Raw genomic sequence first — 19,875 nt, 5'->3', positions numbered from 1 at the left:
CTGTGGAGGCCAGGTCATCTGGCGTAGCACCCCATCACTCTCCTTCTTGGTCAAATAGCCCTTACACAGCCTGGAGGTGTGTTTGGGATCATTGTCCTGTTGAAAAATAAATGATGGTCCAACTAAACGGAATAGCATGCCGCTGCAAGATGCTGTGGTAGCCATGCTGGTTTAGTATGCCTTCAATTTTGAATAAATCCCCAACAGTGTCACCAGCAAAGCACCCCCACACCATCACACTTCCTCCTCCATGCTTCACGGTGGGAATCAGGCATGTAGAGTCCATCTGTTTACCTTTTCTGCGTCGCACAAAGACACGGTGGTTGGAACCAAAGATCTCAAATTTGGACTCATCAGACCAAAGCACCGATTTCCACTTGTCTAATGTCCATTCCTTGTGTTCTTTAGCCCAAACAAGTTTCTTCTGCTTGTTGCCTGTCCTTAGCAGTGGTTTCCTAGCAGCTATTTTACCATGAAGGCCTGCTGCACAAAGTCTCCTCTTAACAGTTGTTGTAGAGATGTGTCTGCTGCTAGAGCTCTGTGTGGCATTGACCTGGTCTCTAATCTGAGCTGCTGTTAACCTGCGATTTCTGAGGCAGGTGACTCGGATAAACTTATCCTCAGAAGCAGAGGTGCCACTTGGTCTTCCTTTCCTGGGGCGGTCCTCATGTGAGCTAGTTTCTTTGTAGCACTTGATGGTTTTTGCAACTGCACTTGGGGACACTTTCAAAGTTTGCCCAATTTTTCGGACTGATTGACCTTCATTTCTTAAAGTAATGATGGGCACTCATTTTTCTTTACTTAGAAATGATTTATGTCAAGAAAAAAGCAGCTAACAGTCTATTCAGTAGGACTATCAGCTGTGTATCCACCAGACTTCTGCACAACACAACTGATGGTCCCAACCCCAATTATAAGGCAAGAAATCCCACTTATTAAACCTGACAGGGCACACCTGTGAAGTGAAAACCATTTCTGGTGACTACCTCTTGAAGCTCATCAAGAGAATGCCAAGAGTGTGCAAAGCAGTCATCAAAGCAAAAGTTGGCTACTTTGAAGAACCTAGAATATAAGACATATTTTTAGTTGTTTCACACTTTTTTGTTAAGTATATAATTCCACATGTGTTAATTCATAGTTTTGATGCCTTCAGTGTGAATGTACAATTTTCATAGTCCAGAAAATACAGAAAAATCTTTAAATGAGAAGGTGTATCCAAACTTTTGGTCTGTACTGTACATTGTCTTTTAGCCCCGGAATCTGACTTTCTTATTGATACAAAACACTGTAATTTTTATTGTGTGGAACAGATATAAATAATTTATGTAACAACATAATAATACTCTAACTGCTCAGAAGAGTAAAGCGTCCATAGCTCTATCATCCATGTCTGCATATGGTACCGATGCTCAGCCTATATTGTTGCCTCCTTAAGGGATGCTAGGCAACTTCCTTATAAGGTAAGCTGCCCCTTTAAGAGTAGAACACAAGATTCCATTATGACATCACAATTAACCATCACTACTTCTACAAGTGATTACACTCTAGTTGTCACTTTGACTTTCCGGTGTCATTGTTGTCGGTGTGATAAGCCATATAGCTAGTCATATACAGACTGCGCTTGGATTTACTGGAAATGTCTGGAATTCCTCCAGACAGACTTCAGGTGTTAGCACTACTCCAGGGGATTCTTACCACCTATGACCCTGACTTTGTGCTACCACTACCCGATGGCGTCCTCAGCTTCACTTACCGGCTGGTAATGGAGCTTGTGAGAGATTGCCTGACCAAATACAAACGAGGTCATATAAGCTCAGAATATCTTGAGCATTTACAGAAGAACATATGGACATTAGTACAACAGGTAAATAGCGGACAATCTGCACAAATCAAATAGTAATAATGAAAAATAATAATGGAATATAAGTTTAACCTGTACCAAATACCCAGATAAGAATAGCCGGGGAGCAGTAATAGGGCATACAGGCTACATGACAAGGGAGAGGGTGATATCTACAGGGTTATTGGGAGGGTTGTGGAGGTAGGGGGGAATTGGATTGGTTAACCAATTATGGACCACAGAGTTTTCAGTTGTTATGCCTTCATTTTTTCCTCACTTTTTTTCAAGAGCCATAAATTTGTTATTTTTCCATTGACATAGACATGTGAGGGCTTGATTCTTTTGCAGGACAAGTTGTAGCTTTCAGTGGCTCCATTCTATTTACCATACATTGTACTGAAACAAGGGAAAAAAATTCCAAGTGAGATGCAATGGTTCTTTGTGTCGCTATATTCAGGGACCCATAACATTTTAGTTTTCTGTCGATTGGGATGAGTGAAGATTTGAGTTTTGCAGTGAACTTTGTGTACATAGAGTGTCATAGAATCATAGATTCTATGGGTGTTTTGATTGTTTATTATTAATGTTTTTAAGTGAAATGAGAAGACAAAAAAAAAACACAAATCCAATTTTTTTTCCTCTTTTCGGTGTTTATTGATCGTATTAATTAATTCCCTATCTTAAAAGATCAGACTTTAACAACCGCATCAATATCAAATATGATCATTAATTTTTTCCTTTCTTTATTTTAAATGGTGAAAAGAGGAGTGATTTGAGCTTTTATATTTTTAACATTTTTTAAAATCTTTTCTTCTTTATTTTTAATTTTTTTTTTCGTTCCCTTAGGGGACTTAATCCTGCAAATCGCTCATACTATATATTGCAATACTACAGTATTGCGCTATATAGTGAAAATCTTGATCTCCTCTGGAGCTCAGCCTATAGCTAAGCTTCACAAGGAGGACCGTGGTTTCAGCAACGGAGGTCTTCAGCAGACCCCTGGTTGTCCTAGAAATGCATTAGACCCCTGTGATCGCCTTGTGGAGGGCCGATGAAAGCAAGAGTGCTCAGGCATCGGTGCATGCACAATTGAAATGATACTGTCACAGACTGACAGCTTTATTTAAATGGTTACCAGAAGAATTCTGCGTTGTCCACGGTTTTTAGGGACAGATGCTGGCTATTTCATATACGCATGTTTGGGGAGCTCAGCTCCTGAGCCCCTTCCACATGTGAGGACCCTTCCAGGATGTTAATAACCCGTACATTTGCGGGAAGGAGTTGAGGAGCTGGGTTACAGGGGGACAATAAAAGGAAGAAGGTAGGAGTTTCACGTTCCAGCATCCAACCAGCCCTTATAAAGAGATGGGAGGAAAGTTTGAAGGCTGGCACTTGATAAGTAGAGGTTTTGGGACGGTCACAGCGGTGGGGGATAGGTTTGGGTCAGAGTCTTGATAAATGTGATGTCCTTTGGACGGAGGTTACTGTTGGGGGAATAGTGACTTTGGTTACATCTCAATATAACTAGTGGACTTCAGTCCTGTGAGGATAGTGGTATTAATGTGGGATATTAATGCCTTAACCCTTGTGTCGGTGTGGTGCGGCTAGGGTCTAACTCTTAATTAGGTGTTGTTTTTCTTCTGGTTTAAAGCCTATTAGATATCTACTGTATATAATTGTGGGGCTATCATTGTTGCAGTCACCCCGCGTTTTGAGTTGGAGTCTGCTGTGGCCATTTTACACAGGTCACAAGCAGCCATGTGTCTTATATACATACATTGGGTATGGAGGGAGGACGTGGGGATTTAAAGGTTTACAAGCGACCGGATCCCTCGTCAGTTGTCATGTAGTACTTGTAGTGTAGATAGCATAAGTAACATGGTGATATAAATGGCCTCCTCCGTTTTGCTTTTTCTCTCATGATTTTCCTTTCTTCTTTGTTTTCATCTCTATAGGCTGAAGAAAAATCCCAAAGTGGAGAATTGGCCTTTATTAAACAACTGGCCCAAAATGTCCTGCTTGTACTGGAGTATCCGGCCTACTCAGTGGAGCGCCTGGTAAGGATCTATCATCTTCTACATCTCATGTCCTTGTTGTCTGATCTTCTCCAGATCACCAGCCATATAGCAGAAGCTCAGGTTCATGATGGTGGAGGCCTCCCTGTCCTCTCCAGGCAGACACAGGTTTCCATCTCATGTCATTGTTCTCTGATCTTCTCCAGATCACCAGCCATATAGCAGAAGCTCAGATTTATGATGGTGGAGGCCTCCATGTCCGCTCCAGGCAGACACAGGTCTACATCTCATGTCCTTGTCTCATCTTCTCCAGATTACCAATCATATAGCAGAAGGTCAGTTTCATGATGGTGGAGGCCTCCCTGTCCTCTCCAGGCAGACACAGGTCTACATCTCATGTCCTTGTTGTCTGATCTTCTCCAGATTACCAGCCATTTAGCAGAAGGTCGGATTTATGATGGTGGAGGCCTCCATGTCCACTCCAGGCAGACACAGGGTATTTTATGGCCACCTGTCCCTGTGGCTTCATCATCTGTGAGGACAGTCTGTACTCAGTGGTGCGGAGTTTGTATTTCCGCCTGTGTCTTTGTATAAGGGGGATATCTCCTATAATATAATAGTGTCTGTGCAGGGTCCGGCTTGTATCACATCCCCTACATCTGCTGCAGTGTAATCATCATGGACATAATATAGAAGAGAGACGTTCCTGCATCTTCAGCTTTTATTCCCCTGCAGTTTCTATGTCTTAATGTCATTTCTTATTCCTTTTTAGGCCGCGATCGGATCATTGAACCTGGGGAGAAATCCTTGTAAGAGCGACTATAAACCGATCAAACTGATCAGCAGTGGAGCCTTTGGGTGAGCTTTACTTTGGTATTATATATATTTCCCAGGGCTCCTTATGACGATGTCTCTGCGTCCTTCTCATGTTATGTTCCCATGGACAAATTATGAGTTCACATCACGGTCCACATCTATCTGTCACTATTCAGGTCAGTTAGGATGTGACGTGGATGAGGACCCCCCATTGGTGATCATTTGTGGAGTGTTATTTTATGTATTTATAGACATGGTTTTCTAGTGATGGCCCCACATTAATCATTAATACAGGAGATCATTTGATGAGATCTATAGATAGATTGTTAATAAGAATTTATAGTAAATCATGTTTTTTTCTCCTCTCCAGGGCCGTCCACTTAGTTCGCCATAAAGACACAAACCAAGTCTGCGCTATGAAGAAAATGGACAAGGAGAACCTGAAAAAGCCAAAGAGGCTTGAATGGGCCTTTCTGGAGAGGGACATCTCAGCATTCGCAGATTGTCCCTTTGTGGTCTCCACGTTCTGCTCCTTTCCTACTAAACTTCATCTATGTATGGTCATGGAGTATGTACCAGGTAGGACACATCCATTGTATCTATATCCAGCCCACGTCTGCTTAATCCTAGCACCTATATATGACCACAATGTGCCCACATGGACGGTTACATGTCCTCTTTGCAATTATTATAAGTCATCTGTTACCAAGATGCCTGAAAAACCATTGATCTCTATGAAAGTCCCCCAGTATGTCCTCGCTGAGCACGGCAGCAATTTCCACTATGGGTAAAAGGAAGATTTGTCTTTTTGAAGAGTTTTTATAGATAAGAACGTTCACAGAGAAAAAAATTAGAGGGTCGTAGATGAGGCTCTGTCTCTATGTATAGGGTCTATCTGCAGTATACAGTATACGCACTACATTATACAGTATATATAGACCATCCTGTCCCAATGTCTCCTCCTTTTTCACATTCCCACTCATCATGTGTAATTTACATTGTAACAAACCCTCAGTTCTCATATTTGCTTTCTCCTGTAGGAGGTGACTGTGGTACCCTTCTAAAGCACAGGGGTCCTTTACCAGTCCTCTTGGCCCGTATGTACATTGCGGAAACGGTCCTTGCTGTGGAATACCTGCACAGCTATGGTGTGGTGCACAGAGATCTGAAGCCTGAGAAGTAAGTGACCCCTCTAGCATATTAGAGGGGAAGAAAGTTAGAGTTTCTTATACAGTCTGTGGGTTATTACTTGGTGCTGACACCATCTTTTCTTTCACAGCCTCCTGATAACATCAACAGGACATATTAAGGTCACTGATTTTGGGGTTTCAAAACTCGGCCTCATGAGACCAAACTCAGACTTCTACAAGACTCCAACTAAGGACATCACCAAAGAGTTCCTTGATAAAGAGGTAGGCTTTACTTATAGGGTCTTGTACTTTACAGATCTCATCTCTTTCTCCTTCTCTGATTTATAATTTCTCTAGAAAAACATTTCCACTGATGTTATGTGTCGCAATTATATTTATTGATCATCATCTCCTTTTTCTGTTGGTTTCCAGACTGCTGGCACCCCTACTTACATGGCCCCAGAAGTTATCCTAAAGATAGGCTATGGAAGGCCTGTTGACTGGTGGTCAATAGGGATCATCCTATATAAATTTCTATTTGGATATCCACCATTTACAGGGGCTTGCAGAAGGAATATTTTACACAGTATCATCCAGGGTAAGTAAAATAATCTGAATGCTTGTGATGTCACTGTTATTTGACTTGAATAGTTCTGTAGTTTTTTCAGGCTTTGTTAAGGAATTTTTTTTTTATGAAAATAAATGTAGAGGTTTTATTTCTTATAATATTTGCTTTTTATATAACAGATGATATACCTTGGAGATGTAATTACTTTCCTCCAACTAATGCTCGAGGCATCATCACTCAACTGCTCAGAAAAATTCCAGCACTGAGACTTGGAACAGGTAATATTAATAGTATTATCAATGAATTATTACAGCGTGAATAGACAAATGATGGGTTCCACGAGGATCAGCACTGAGGTTCTGTACTCCACCTACTTGTCTATTACCCATTCTTCATGCTATAATGTTCAATATATTTCCTTTATGTCGGCTCTGTTACATCTTCAGTTCAGATTAACATAAATTCTACAGATATGGAGCAGTTTCTCTGACAATGACTATCACTTTCTTTCTTGTCTTCCTTTTCCAGGAGGCGCAAATGAGATCAAAATTCATCCATTTATGCGTGACTTAGACTTTGACAACCTTTTAAGTCAGAAGCCCCTGTTCGTTCCTGACCTAAAGTCAGATGAGGACACCCGCTACTTTATCAGTAAGTAAAATGAGACGTCATCTGCAGAAAACTGACGTGTGTCTTGTCTTTCATTTTATGTCAAAATCAGTTCCCATCATTATTAGTGATAACATGGTGACTGTCTGGGTATTATACTAATAATCTCTAATAACACTTGTATTTTTTAGCTCGAAGCAGCAGCTTCAAACATATGAATTCAGATGAGGGGGACACAAGTGAGGACAATGACTGGCCAGAAATCAAAAACTTTGCATCAACTTATCAAAGGTCTTCTAAAGTAAGTATGTGGCTAATAAAATGTATGAAACCTATAATTACAAAAAATAATTAAATATATCTATTTTATATTTCTTTATCTGTTTTAGCTATATATCACCAATACTGGGATGATGACCAATATAGAGCCTATGTCACCTCCACAGTGTTCCCAAGAGAACAGTGATGGAGGCAATGAAGAGCCTATGTCACCTCCAGGGTGTTCCCCAGACATCAATGAAAAATGCTCAGAAATGTGAGTAGATTATTATTATTATGAGATTTAGTCCTGATATATGTCGGATCCAAATACAAGATACGAGTAACACAAATCTAAATCTAGCATCCACCACACCATGACTACACAATCTCTGTGGGTCTTACTTGTGATAACTTCAATAACAGCTGATTGTTGCGACCAACCATTCATTTCCAACTCACTACAGGCCAATATTACTAATTAGACTCCATTCTTGCTGGTAAAATGTGGTCTTGAGCAGGATATCTCCTCTATGTTGTCCTAATTGACCTTACAGACAGGTGTTCTTCCGTTATTCTATTGTTTTTTCCTTGTAATTTACGTGTCTTTTTTCTACCAACAGGCAGAAAGAATCTTCCCCTTCCAAAACTGTTGGAGACAATCAGTGTTTTACTGCTAAAAACAGTGAGTCATCCTCGCCCTCATTGTCAGGTATGTACAGGTTTATAGGCCATCCAATTATAGCCTATGATCCAAAATTTAAATATTAAGGCTCTAAAATTACTTCCTTTATTCTTTCTGCTCCCCTGAGTATTCTATTTTTTGTTTTGTTAAAATCCCCCATACGGTTCCAGAGTTATGGGCCTTTGTAATTAGTGGTAATTTTTATTCTTTACAAAGGGGCGGTGCTCACAGGATCCTCTGGGGCGTGCCCTTAGGTTACCACGCCCACATGATAAAGACCATAATAATTAACACTAAATAAAAAGTCCCATATCTCTACAACCGTACTGTGGATTTTAGGAAAACAAATATCAGAATACTCAGGGGAGAAGCCGACATAAAATAAGAGCGAATCTTGGACACTTTTGACCTGGTGATGGGTCTTCTTTAAAGTTACAATGAAGTTTTATCCAACTGATTATATAACACCGTGGCTTGCTGAAAGTAATGTCATATTAATATGGGGACATGGTTCTTTGGGGAGACACCACCGGAACCCAGAAAAGCTACAGGTTCATATTAATCAGTTGCATAACTCTATAAAGATACAAAGCTCATCTTTTAGGAGTTTATAATCAACATTTTTTTCTGGCTTTTTGATTAGAATCTCCAGTTCAGAAGAGAAGAAAATATTTTCGAACACTGAGAAAACAACTAAAAACAGAGAAAGTTGAAGAGGGGGAAACTAGGCGAGGTAAGTGTGACGATAATCTCCATGTTGTATGACGTCAGTGAGAAGAAGTCATATGGAGCAGATGTTATCCGTCAGTGGTGGGATTGTCACATGTATGATGGCTGACAATGATTCTGCTCCTCTGTATGATGAGATTCCTCTAACGTCATGTTACAGTGACACCACAGTAGTGTCCTCTAATATGGAGTCCCATTACTTACATCAGTTTTACATCTTTTCTCCTAGGTTCTCTCTTCCGCCGGATGATAACATCCTGCCGGCGTGGATTATCCAGGGCTGCTCGTGCTGTCAGAGAAAGCTGCATTTTTGGCTGCTGCCACCAACGCACCATTGACATCTCGAGGACAGAAAACCCCCAAATCTAGCGCTCTGAAGAAACTACAGCACATCCACCATTAATGCTGTACCTGTATGGAAGGAGTTGTACCACCTACCTGTGGCCTCCTGACCAGCAAGAGACACGTGCAAAAGTTGAAGGCTCCTCCAAGAACTTGTCTTCATCCTTCCATGCAATTTTAATTCAAAGAAATAAAAAATTAAAATTGTTTAATGTCTTTTTGCATTTAATTGATTATTACTGACTTTTATGGTATATTAATACTATACCTCATATATAGTATGTCTGAAGGGTTAGATCCCAAACTGGAGAATAGCGGTTCTATGTCTCCCATTAATCCTCTAAACTCTGGCCAAAAATGGAGGAGATGACCAGAGATTCTGTTATTCCTAAGGGTACGTACACACAGCACCTTATAGACACCAGCATACCCACTGATTTTTTATTTTATAAGAAGACACTTAAGGAAAACATCAGTGTTTTTGTTAACTACATATAAAATAGTGAGCGGCTTCCAAACAGAAGCCACCAGCAGAATGAACCGATCACTTTCTTTAACCACTTCATAATTTTCAAAGCTGGAAGCGGATAAAAGAAGCTGAAAAAGACTGAAAAATACACAATGCACAGCAAGTTGTTTTTATATTGCAGTGCATATGTTCAATCATTTACATTTTTATCTAGTGCTTTTCATGAGGGATCCAGGTGGAATCCACCTGAAGAAGACATTGTTTGCACATTACGAAGAGTGGCAATTAGTGTTGAGTGAGCACTAAAATGCTCGGGTGCTCGAAGCTCGGGCCGAGCTCAACGTGATACTCGGGTGCTCGGCCCGAGCAACAAGCCCAATGTTAGTCTATGGGAGACCCGAGCATTTTTGCGGCGGCACCCCCGACAGTCTGTAGAAAGCCTAAAAAGTGCCCAAAACGATAGTGACAGTGCTCAAATGACATGGGGACAGCATGGGGATCGCCCCAGGAAGCATTTCAGACCCCCAGGACACTGCTGTCAACAGCGCCGGACTGGGGTGTCTGGGGCCCACCAGGGACATTGACTCCAGGGGCCCACCCACCCTTCAGCTATTTGCAAATACCTGTTAGCCGTTATACCCATTATATTGGCCGCTTCTGCCCATCACTGTGCGCTCACCAGAAATGCGATGTACAATTACTGTAGTTTGCATTAAAGGGTTTTTATTGGTGAAAACAAGTTATCAGCGATGCACAGGTTGGGAAGGTGATCACTTATTTATTGGTGGAATCAGCACTGTCAGAAGATTGTGGCACTTTGAGTATTTGGTGAGATTTTTACCTCTGTATTTATAAGACAAAACCAGGAGTGGAGCAATCCGAGGTAATGTTTTATGAATTTCTCACCCACTCCTGGTTTTGTCTTATAAATACAGAGGTGAAAATCTCACCAAATGCCAACTTGCTTTCTCTGGTGAACCTCTGCAACTGCATCTCTGCTGCTGTGTAATAGTCACAGGGCAGGGAGGGGTTAAACATCCAAGTATTTAATATCTATTGGAAATAAAGAGGTTTCCCCTTATTGATATCAGATAAAACAAATGACCAACCACAATCCACTCTACCAAGACCAATATTACCAGATAGAAGGCAGAAATACCACCACACCGTGACCAGATCACATATTACCACCACATAGTGCCCAAATAATGCCACATACAAGGCACAAATACCGCCACACCATGACCAAAGCACATAATACCACCACATAGTGATCAAATGCTACCAGATACAAGGTATAAATACTGACACACCATGAGACCACATATTACCACCACATAGTGACTGAATAATACCACATACAAGGGACAAATATCGTCATGTTATGATCAAAGCATATAATGCCACAGCATAGTGACAAATAATGCTAAAATAATAAAATTGTAAAAAAGCTCTGTATATTGGGTCAGTGTACAGGTTATACAGTGATCACCAGTGACATTATACACAGGAGCTCTGTATATAGTGTACAGGTTATACAGTCATCACCAGTGACATTATACACAGAAGCTCTGTATATAGTGTCAGTGTACAGGTAATACAATGATCACCATTAATATTATACACAGGAGCTCTGTATATAGTGTCAGTGTGTGTGTATAGGTAATACATATACTCAACATAGGTAATACACATACTCACCAGTGATGTCTCTAGGTGAAGTGCTTTATCTGCAGACCGATATATCCCATCTTCTATGCAGGACTTATCTCTGCAGAAAATAACATAGTTAGCTATAACTGATCACTTCCAGAGCACAATCCACACTTTTCCCAAGATTTCTACACTGCATGAAATGACAAAAAAGCAACATAGTGCCGCACTACACAGTAACAGTGCTCCAGTGTCATTCTGTGCCTGCTCATCTGTCATCAGACATATTTCTCTGATGGCAATGATCTAGCATTGCTTCATACTAAGGCCTGTGATGCCCTGTGGGAGCTCCTGAGGGCACCATATTGGGGAGGTGAGATCCTCACTTGGCAGTAGTAGGAGCAGCATCTCCATAGTGTGGCATTCACATCACACTACATGCTGCACTGTACAGGACTCCCAGCCAGCAGCAGGACAGATGAGGAGGTAACTGTCTGGCACCAGCGCCGGACTGGAGTACCTGGGGCCCACCAGGAAAAAATCAACCTTGGGGCCCACCAGCACCATGCGTATATAGGAATAACATAAGTCCACAAACTCTTTCAAAATGAATCAACTTTATTAACCAATAAATCTCTGCTGCTGTGTAGTAGTCACAACACAGGGAGAGGTTAAACATCCAAGTATTTAATATGTATTGCAAATAAAGAATGTTCCCATTCTTAATATCCGAAAAAACAAATGACTGACAACGATCCACTATACCTAGACTAATAATACCACAGAGAAGAGAGAAATACCGCCACACCATGACCAGAACACATACCACCAGATAGTGATCAAATACAACCAAGTACAAGGTATATATACTGCCACACCATGAGAAGACCACATATTACCACCACATAGTGACTGTCTGAATAATACCACATACAAGGGAGAAATACCGCCACACCATGACCATGGCACATAATGGCACCAGATAGTGACTGATCATGAAAATGTAAAAAAGCTCTGTATATAGAGTCAGTGTACAGATAATGTAGAGACTATCAGTGACATTATACACAGGAGCTCTGTATTTAGTGTCAGTGTACAGGTAATACAGTGATCACCAGTGACATTGTGCACAGGAGCTCTGTATATAGTGTCAGTGTAGAGGTAATACAGTGATCACCAGTGACATTATACACAGGAGCTCTGTATATAGTGTCAGTGTACAGGTAATACAGTGATCACCAGTGACATTATACACAGGAGCTCTGTATATAGTGTCAGTGTGCAGGTAATACAGTGATCACCAGTGACATTATACACAGGAGTTCTGTATATAGTGTCAGTGCTCACCAGTGACATTATGCACAGGAGCTCTGTGTATAGTGTCAGTGTAGAGGTAATACAGTGATCACCAGTGACATTATGCACAGGAGCTCTGTGTATAGTGTCAGTGTAGAGGTAATACAGTGATCACCAGTGACATTATACACAGGAGCTCTGTATATAATTTCAGTGTAGAGGTAATACAGTGATCACCAGTGACATTATGCATAGGAGCTCTGTATATAGTGTCAGTGTAGACGTAATACAGTGATCACCAGTGACATTATGCACAGGAGCTCTGTGTATAGTGTCAGTGTGTGTGTATAGGTAATACACATACTCACCAGTGATGTCTCTAGGTGAAGTTCTTTATCTGCAGACCGATATATCCCATCTTCTAGGCAGGACTTATCTCTGCAGAAAATAACATAGTTAGCTATAACTGATCACTTCCAGAGCACAATCCACACTTTTCCCAAGATTTCTACACTGCATTAAATGACAAAAAAAAGAAACATAGCGCCGCACTACACAGTAACAGTGCTCCAGTGTCATTCTGTGCCTGCTCATCTGTCAGCAGACATATTTCTCTGATGGCAAAGATCTAGCAGAGCTGAAGACAGAAGACCTATGGATTACGTTGGAGTGAGAATTTTTCTTTATTAAAGATGGAGTCCCTAAATGTCTTTTATTTTTAATAAAAAAAAAATCTTTTTTTTTCTGTTTACTAGAAATTGATGGTGACTATGTCTAATTTGGCGTGAAACCATGAATTTCGGGCTTAGTACCAGCTGATAATACAAAGCTGGCCTGGTACTAATCCTATTATTACCCAGGGTGCCACTCACCACCAGGGCCGCTGGAAGAGCCGGGTAAAGCACCTGGAAATGGTGCTATGATGAATGTGCCATTTTCAGGGGTGGCTGCGGGCTGCGATTTTCAGCGTGGAGGGCCAAGAACGCTTGGGCCTTACCATGTTGCGAATCCCAGCCCCCAGCTGCCTTGTTTTATCTGGCTGGCGATCAACATATGGCGGAAAAAAAAAAGTTAAGTAAGTTTAAAACAAATATTCGGCTTCTCTGTCTTTTGATCGGCAGCCAAGGTAAAGCCAGGCAGCTGGGGGTGGCAGTACGTAGCTGTCCGCTTTATCTGCGGTGAGAATCAAAAATTCTGCAGAGCGCTACATCGTTTTTAAAAATTTCTTTTCACACTTCTATATGTCACAGACCCAACAGCCAATCACAGATGCTGTCAAAGAGGATGGGCGTCTGTGATTGGCTGTTTGAGTAATCTACAATCAGCCCATACATTCTAGTATGGTACTATGTATGGCTGCTTTCAGGTTACTCAAGCAGCCAATCACAGAGGCCCGTTCTCTGTGTCAGCGTCTGTGATTGGCTGTTGGGACTGTCACACATATAGAAGTGTGAAAATAAATAAATAATAAAACAAAAATGACATAGTGCTCCGCAGAATTTTTGATTCTCAGCGCAGATAAAGCAGACAGCTACGGGCTGCCACCTCCAGCTGCCTGGCGATCAAAAGTCAGGAAAGCCCAATGTTGTTTTAAATTATTTAAAAAAATAATTAAAAAAAAAATACGTGGGTTCCCGCCATATTTTGATCGCCAGCCTGGTAAAAACCAGGCAGCTGGGGGCTGGGATTCTCAGCATGGTAAGGTCCAAGCATTCTGGGCCCCCCACGCTGAAGATGGCAGCCCGCAGCCACCCCTGGAATTGGCGCATTCATCATAGCACCATTTCCAGGCGCTTTATCCGGCTCTTCCAGCGGCCCTGGTGGGGGTGGCACGCTGGGTAATAATGGGGTTAGTACCAGCTTTGTATTATCAGCTGGCACTAAGCCTGAAATTCATGGCGTCACGCCAAACTAGACATGGCCACCATGAATTTCTAGTAAACAGAAAAAAACACATGTAGGGACTCCATCTTTAATAAAAAACAAAATCCTCGCTCTGAGGTAATCCACGGATCTTCTGTCTCCAGCTCTGCTACATCTTTGCCATCAGACAAATACCCCTGCTGACAGAGATGAGCAGGCACAGAATGACACTAGAACACAGTTGTCAGAGAAGTGCTCAGCTGGCCTCCAGCCGCCGACCATGTTTTCCTGTGCGTTGCAAATAATGCATACTTTCAAACACATGCCTATTTTTGCAATGCAAGTCTACAGTACACTGCGTCTGCGCTGATTTACAACGGATCCGTTGTAACGCACAGTATAAACGCAATGTTAACCCAGCCTAACAGCAGCGAGAAGGGGAGACGGAGCCCTGGAGACCGCCAAGTCAGTCTACTGGTGGTACTATCATGCCCATTGCCCAGTATGTCCTCCCAGCCTTTGTGGTATTATTATGCCCATTGCCCAGTATGTACTGCCAGCCTCTGTGGTACTATCATTCAAGCTCACATGGCATGTCCTGCCAGCCAGCCACTGGTGGTAGTAGTACTAGCATGATAGTACCACAAAGGGCCGGCTCCAGGTTTTTCTGGGCCCTGGGAGAAAGAGTCTCAGTGGCCCCTTTAACACATACCACGATTCATGATGCACAGATACCGCAGAGAAATATAAGTATAGTACAATGCAAAGATTTCACTTCTTATATTACATGAGTGATATCTATTGTAAATTCTATAATAGCTCAGAAACCGGCGAATCGCTCCACACAGTATACTGGCCTCCAAAAAGTGCTCCATACAGAATACTGGTCCCCATATAACGCTCCATACAGAATACTGGCCCCCATATAACGCTCCATACAGGATATTGGTCCCCATATAACGCTCCATACAGGATATTGGTCCCCATATAATGCTCCATACAGGATATTGGTCCCCATATAATGCTCCATACAGAATACTGGCCCCCATAAAATGCTCCGTACAGAATACTGGCCCCCATATAACGCTCCATACAGGATACTGGTCCCCATATAACGCTCTACACAGTATACTGGCCCCCCAAAAATGCTCCATACAGAATACTGGCCCCCATATAATGCTCCATACAGAATACTGGCCCCCATAAAATGCTCTGTACAGGATACTGGCCCCATATAAAGCTCCATGCAGACTGTCCCCCCCCCATAATGCCCTATGCAGGCTGTCGTCCCCCCTTATAAAGCCCCATGCAGGATGTCACCCCCCTCCATATAATGCCCCATGCAGGATGTCACCTCCCCCATATAACGCCCCATGCAGGATGTCACCCCCCATATAACGCCCCATGCAGGATGTCACCCCCCATATAATGCCCCATGCAGGATGTCACCCCCCCTCTTTATAATGCCCCATGCAGGATATCACCCCCCCTCTCTTTAAAATGCCCCATGCAGGATGTCACACCCCCTTTTATAATGCCCAATGCAGGATGTCACCCTTCTCTTTAAAATGCCCCATGCAGGATGTCACCGCCCCCATATAATGCCCCATGCAGGATGTCACCCCCCCATATAATGCCCCATGCTGGATGTCACCCCCCATATAATGCCCCATGCAGGATGTCACTCCCCCATATAATGCCCCATGCAGGATATCACCACCCCACCCATATAATGCCCCATGCCTCCATACATTAAATAAATAATCGAATACTCACCTCACTCCTCACCTGCTGCTCAGGTCTGGACTCCAGCGCCGCAGGATGTCACCCCCCTCCATATAATGCCCCATGCAGGATGTCACCTCCCCCATATAATGCCCCATGCAGGATGTCACCCCCCATATAATGCCCCATGCAGGATGTCACCCCCCCTCTTTATAATGCCCCATGCAGGATGTCACCCCCCCTCTTTATAATGCCCCATGCAGGATATCACCCCCCTCTTTAAAATGCCCCATGCAGGATGTCACCCCCCCATATAATGCCCCATGCAGGATGTCACCCCCCCATATAATGCCCCATGCTGGATGTCACCCCCCCATATAATGCCCCATGCTGGATGTCACCCCCCCATATAATGCCCCATGCAGGATGTCACTCCCCCATATAATGCCCCATGCAGGATATCACCCCCCCAATATAATGCCTCCATACATTAAAAAAAATAATAATCAAATACTCACCTCACTCCTCCTTACCTGCTGCCGCTGCTCAGGTCCGTACTCCAGCGTCGCCGGCATCTTCCCGCCCTGCGCTGCCTGTGATGGCTCAGGGGAGGGCGCGGTGGAAAGACGTCACCGCACCCTCTGACCTGATATGTCACAGGGAGCGCAGAGCAGAAATACAGCGGATCTGCGGAGGCAGGAGGAGAGGTAAGTAACCGGCTGCTGGGCCCTGAGCAAGCGGGGGAGAAGGGCGGGCGCTGGCACCGCTCTCCTCCGCCCATAGCCCGATTCATGCTTAGTATGTCCTGCCAGCCTCCTTGGTACTTTCATGCCCACCCAGCATGTCCTGCCAGCCACTGGTGGTAGTACATGCTGCTAGGCATAGTAACAGTAACGAGAGGTTGGCAGCAGGACAGGCTGGGCATGATGATAATCATGCCCATTGCCCAGTAGCATTTACTGACAGCCTCGGCCAGGGGTCCTCTCAGTCACCCCTCCCCCCTATCCCTTCCTCCCCTCCCGGCCCCTGCTTTTCACACTCACGCGTCGAGATGAGCTGCAGGCCTGCAGCCGCTGCCTAGGGCGACGGCGGATCCGTCCTCCACAGCGAGCACAGGAAGCAGTCCCAGAGATGACGTCATCGCCCTGAGACTGACCTCCTGCGCACGCGCCGGCAGAGGCGGCAGAGGGGCACTGCGGCAGCAGGCAGAGCAGGGAGACCGGTCTCCTTGCTGTGCTGCTGCAGAGGGCCCATCACTAATCATATCGGCAGTGCTGCCTATCTGATTAGCGAACCGGGGGGGTCCTCTGTTCTCTGTACAGGGCCCAGTGGGTGTGGGGGCAGGGCTTAGGGGCATGGCCATCGGACCCCGGAGCCCACCGGGGGTTTTCCCGATCATACGGTGGGCCAGTACGCCCCTGCCCATAAGGGCACACACTGTGCAATTATCTGAGATTCTAGCGTGACCTCCGCAGGGAGGATGAGAGTGATACGTGGTGCAGAATACGTTGGTCTATAAGCAGGCATGCAATACATGGGGTGCAGAGAAAAAGGTTGCACTTGGGTCACGACCTGACTAAGGAGGCACGGTACCGTGTGAGGCTTATTCTCTTAGCTCCCCCGCCAACAATTTATATACAAATAAGATATGATACAGTGCTACATTATACAAGGTATAAAGGATGGTGCCCACATAAGAGTGCCATTCTTTAGCAACAAAATAACAGTGCCACTCAGAGCCAAAATAAATACGGCTATATAGTGTTCTCAAGATAGCACAATAGATTGCTCAAATAAATACTGTCATACAGTGCTCACATATTATCACTATGAAATGCCCAAATAAACACCACTTTACACTTCTCACATGTTATGACCATACAGTGCTCAAATAAATACTGTCATACAGTGCTCACATATTAACACTATGAAATGCCCAAATAAACACCACTTTACACCTCTCACATGTTATGACCATACAGTGCTCAAATAAATACTACAATACAGTGCTCACATATTAACACTATGAAATGCCCAAATAAACACCACTTTACAGTTCTCACATGTTATGACCATACAGTGCCCAAATAAATACTACAATACAGTGCTCACATATTATCAAAATACAGCGCCCAAATAAATAGTACCGGACTTTGTTCACATATTATCACTATGCAGTTCTCAATGCATAATCTAACAGTGCTATTGACGCGCCCCCTGGGCCGTGGGGTACCCAGTGTCGGGACAATAAATGCTGGGGGATGATGTCACAGTGGCGAAGACCCGGTCCGTGACCCAGGGCGGTCAATAAAAGGGGTTATTTATAGGGGATTTATAGTGTTTTTATAAAGTTCGTGACGCCACCTGTGGATTCTGGTAATAGGTACCAGCGCTGCTTCAGACCTCTGGGGCGCTTGATAGGGCAGCTGGGTTGGAATGGCTCCCCACAGGTGGAGCGGGCCCCAGGGCAGTGTAGAATGGTAGGTGGTGATGATGGGGCTTGTAGTGCAGGAGAGATGGCGCAGAGGAAATAACTGACGGAGGCAGTGGAGTCCTGTCATCTGAGTTTACTCACAGTTCTGTTCAAGTTCCTCAGGTACACTGTACGGGTGTCAGCCTCTCGCGTCACACTGCGTATGCCAGACACGGGTTCAGCACTTCCTCAGGTATATCAGGAGCGCTTGACGGGACCCCGCTTTTGTGTGTTCCTCTCTAGACCGACTTCCCGCGCTGGGTCTTCTCCCTCCTGCCCTGCTCCTTCCAGTAAAGTCTCGAACGGGTACTCCGTGATCCCTCTGGACAACTTGGAGTTCCCGGACCTACTTGGTGCCCTTTTCGGTGACTTAGGTGTGAGAGTACGGCGACTGCACCCTGGAAGTGCAGAAGCCTCCGGTTTTCTGGCTGAGACGTGAAGTACTCGGCCAGTCCGGGGACTGGTTCCCCTCTTGCGGCCCGATCCCTCTGACGCTTGGCAGATTCAGGCGTACGGGTGGCTTCCTGCTCCTTCCATACCCCTGGGATCCCTTTCCTTAATGAAGCCTTCTCCTCTGCTCCCCTCCTGGGCCTTCCTGGCTTGGCCCCACTCTGGAGCAGAGCTCCTGACGAGACTCTGCTCCCCTCCTACTCCTCTTCCACTTACAAAAGACTACTCACTGATCTAAGATGGCTTCTCTTTTTATATGTTTTTCTAAAGTTCTCCCCTGAACTACGTCCTCCACCCACACGCACTACATGGTACCCAATCTCTTTGGTTCTCCCTTCTCCAGCCAGGGACGGGGCAGCAAATCAGAGTACATCTTGCCCTTCCAGCCGGCCTGGAGTAGTGTAGTGATGGGTGCTGGTGTTGGGGTCCCGGGCAGTGCTCCATCCTTACCTGAGAGAAGGAGATACCACACCTCTGGGTGAGGTGCAGTAACCCTGTGGCGACTGAACCCTCAGGGGCGCCACACTATACAATGGCTAACTAAAAATACAATAATTAGACTGAGTCATGGTCATAACCATGTCAATCATTCGTGGCACCAATATAGAAGCAGGAGGCTGATGGGACCCATGTGTAAATGCCCAGGGAAATGTCTGTGCTTCATATGAGGGCATCAGCACTATTATTTTGGGAGGCCTTGTTTCAGGGTTTGCATTGGGTCTTAGTTACTTGCTGGCCACATTCTTCGAAACGGCTCTCCGTCACCCCTCACCACAATTCAGTAGACCCATACCAGCTATTACTGAAATTATTGATTGCCAAGTGTAACAGCGGAAAATAAATTATTGAAAAAAAATAAATAAATAAGCACGATGCTCCCCGATCCTCTGGGCGGCATGTAGACTTCTTTTTATAATTTTATAAACTTGTGTATTTATAGATTTGATGTTATTA

General features: G+C 44.1%; 1 protein-coding gene and 1 long non-coding RNA gene across 2 annotated transcripts; both read left to right on the top strand.

Annotated features, from left to right (window-relative positions):
• Nucleotides 1–5,715: 5,715 nt before the first annotated feature.
• LOC141258437 (microtubule-associated serine/threonine-protein kinase 3-like) lies at nt 5,716–7,028 on the top strand. The gene is made up of 5 exons (XM_073673436.1): nt 5,716–5,850; nt 5,951–6,083; nt 6,234–6,399; nt 6,549–6,647; nt 6,898–7,028. Exons 1-5 carry the CDS (start codon nt 5,771–5,773, stop codon nt 7,026–7,028), a joined length of 609 nt encoding a protein of 202 aa, XP_073529537.1. The 5' UTR covers nt 5,716–5,770.
• An 831-nt stretch (nt 7,029–7,859) lies between these two features.
• On the top strand, nt 7,860–9,044 carry LOC141257929 (uncharacterized). Its single transcript, XR_012318131.1, has 3 exons — nt 7,860–7,948; nt 8,565–8,654; nt 8,880–9,044. It is a non-coding gene; the product is annotated as an uncharacterized lncRNA (long non-coding RNA).
• The last annotated feature ends 10,831 nt before the right edge of the window (nt 9,045–19,875 follow it).

The sequence above is a fragment of the Phyllobates terribilis genome, unplaced genomic scaffold (genome assembly GCF_046119375.1).
Source record: "Phyllobates terribilis strain yellow unplaced genomic scaffold, ASM4611937v1 Scaffold_3__8_contigs__length_932513732, whole genome shotgun sequence".
NCBI lineage: Eukaryota > Metazoa > Chordata > Amphibia > Anura > Dendrobatidae > Phyllobates > Phyllobates terribilis.
Note: the sequence above shows the minus strand (reverse complement) of the source record. Positions and strands in the feature narration are given on the sequence as shown.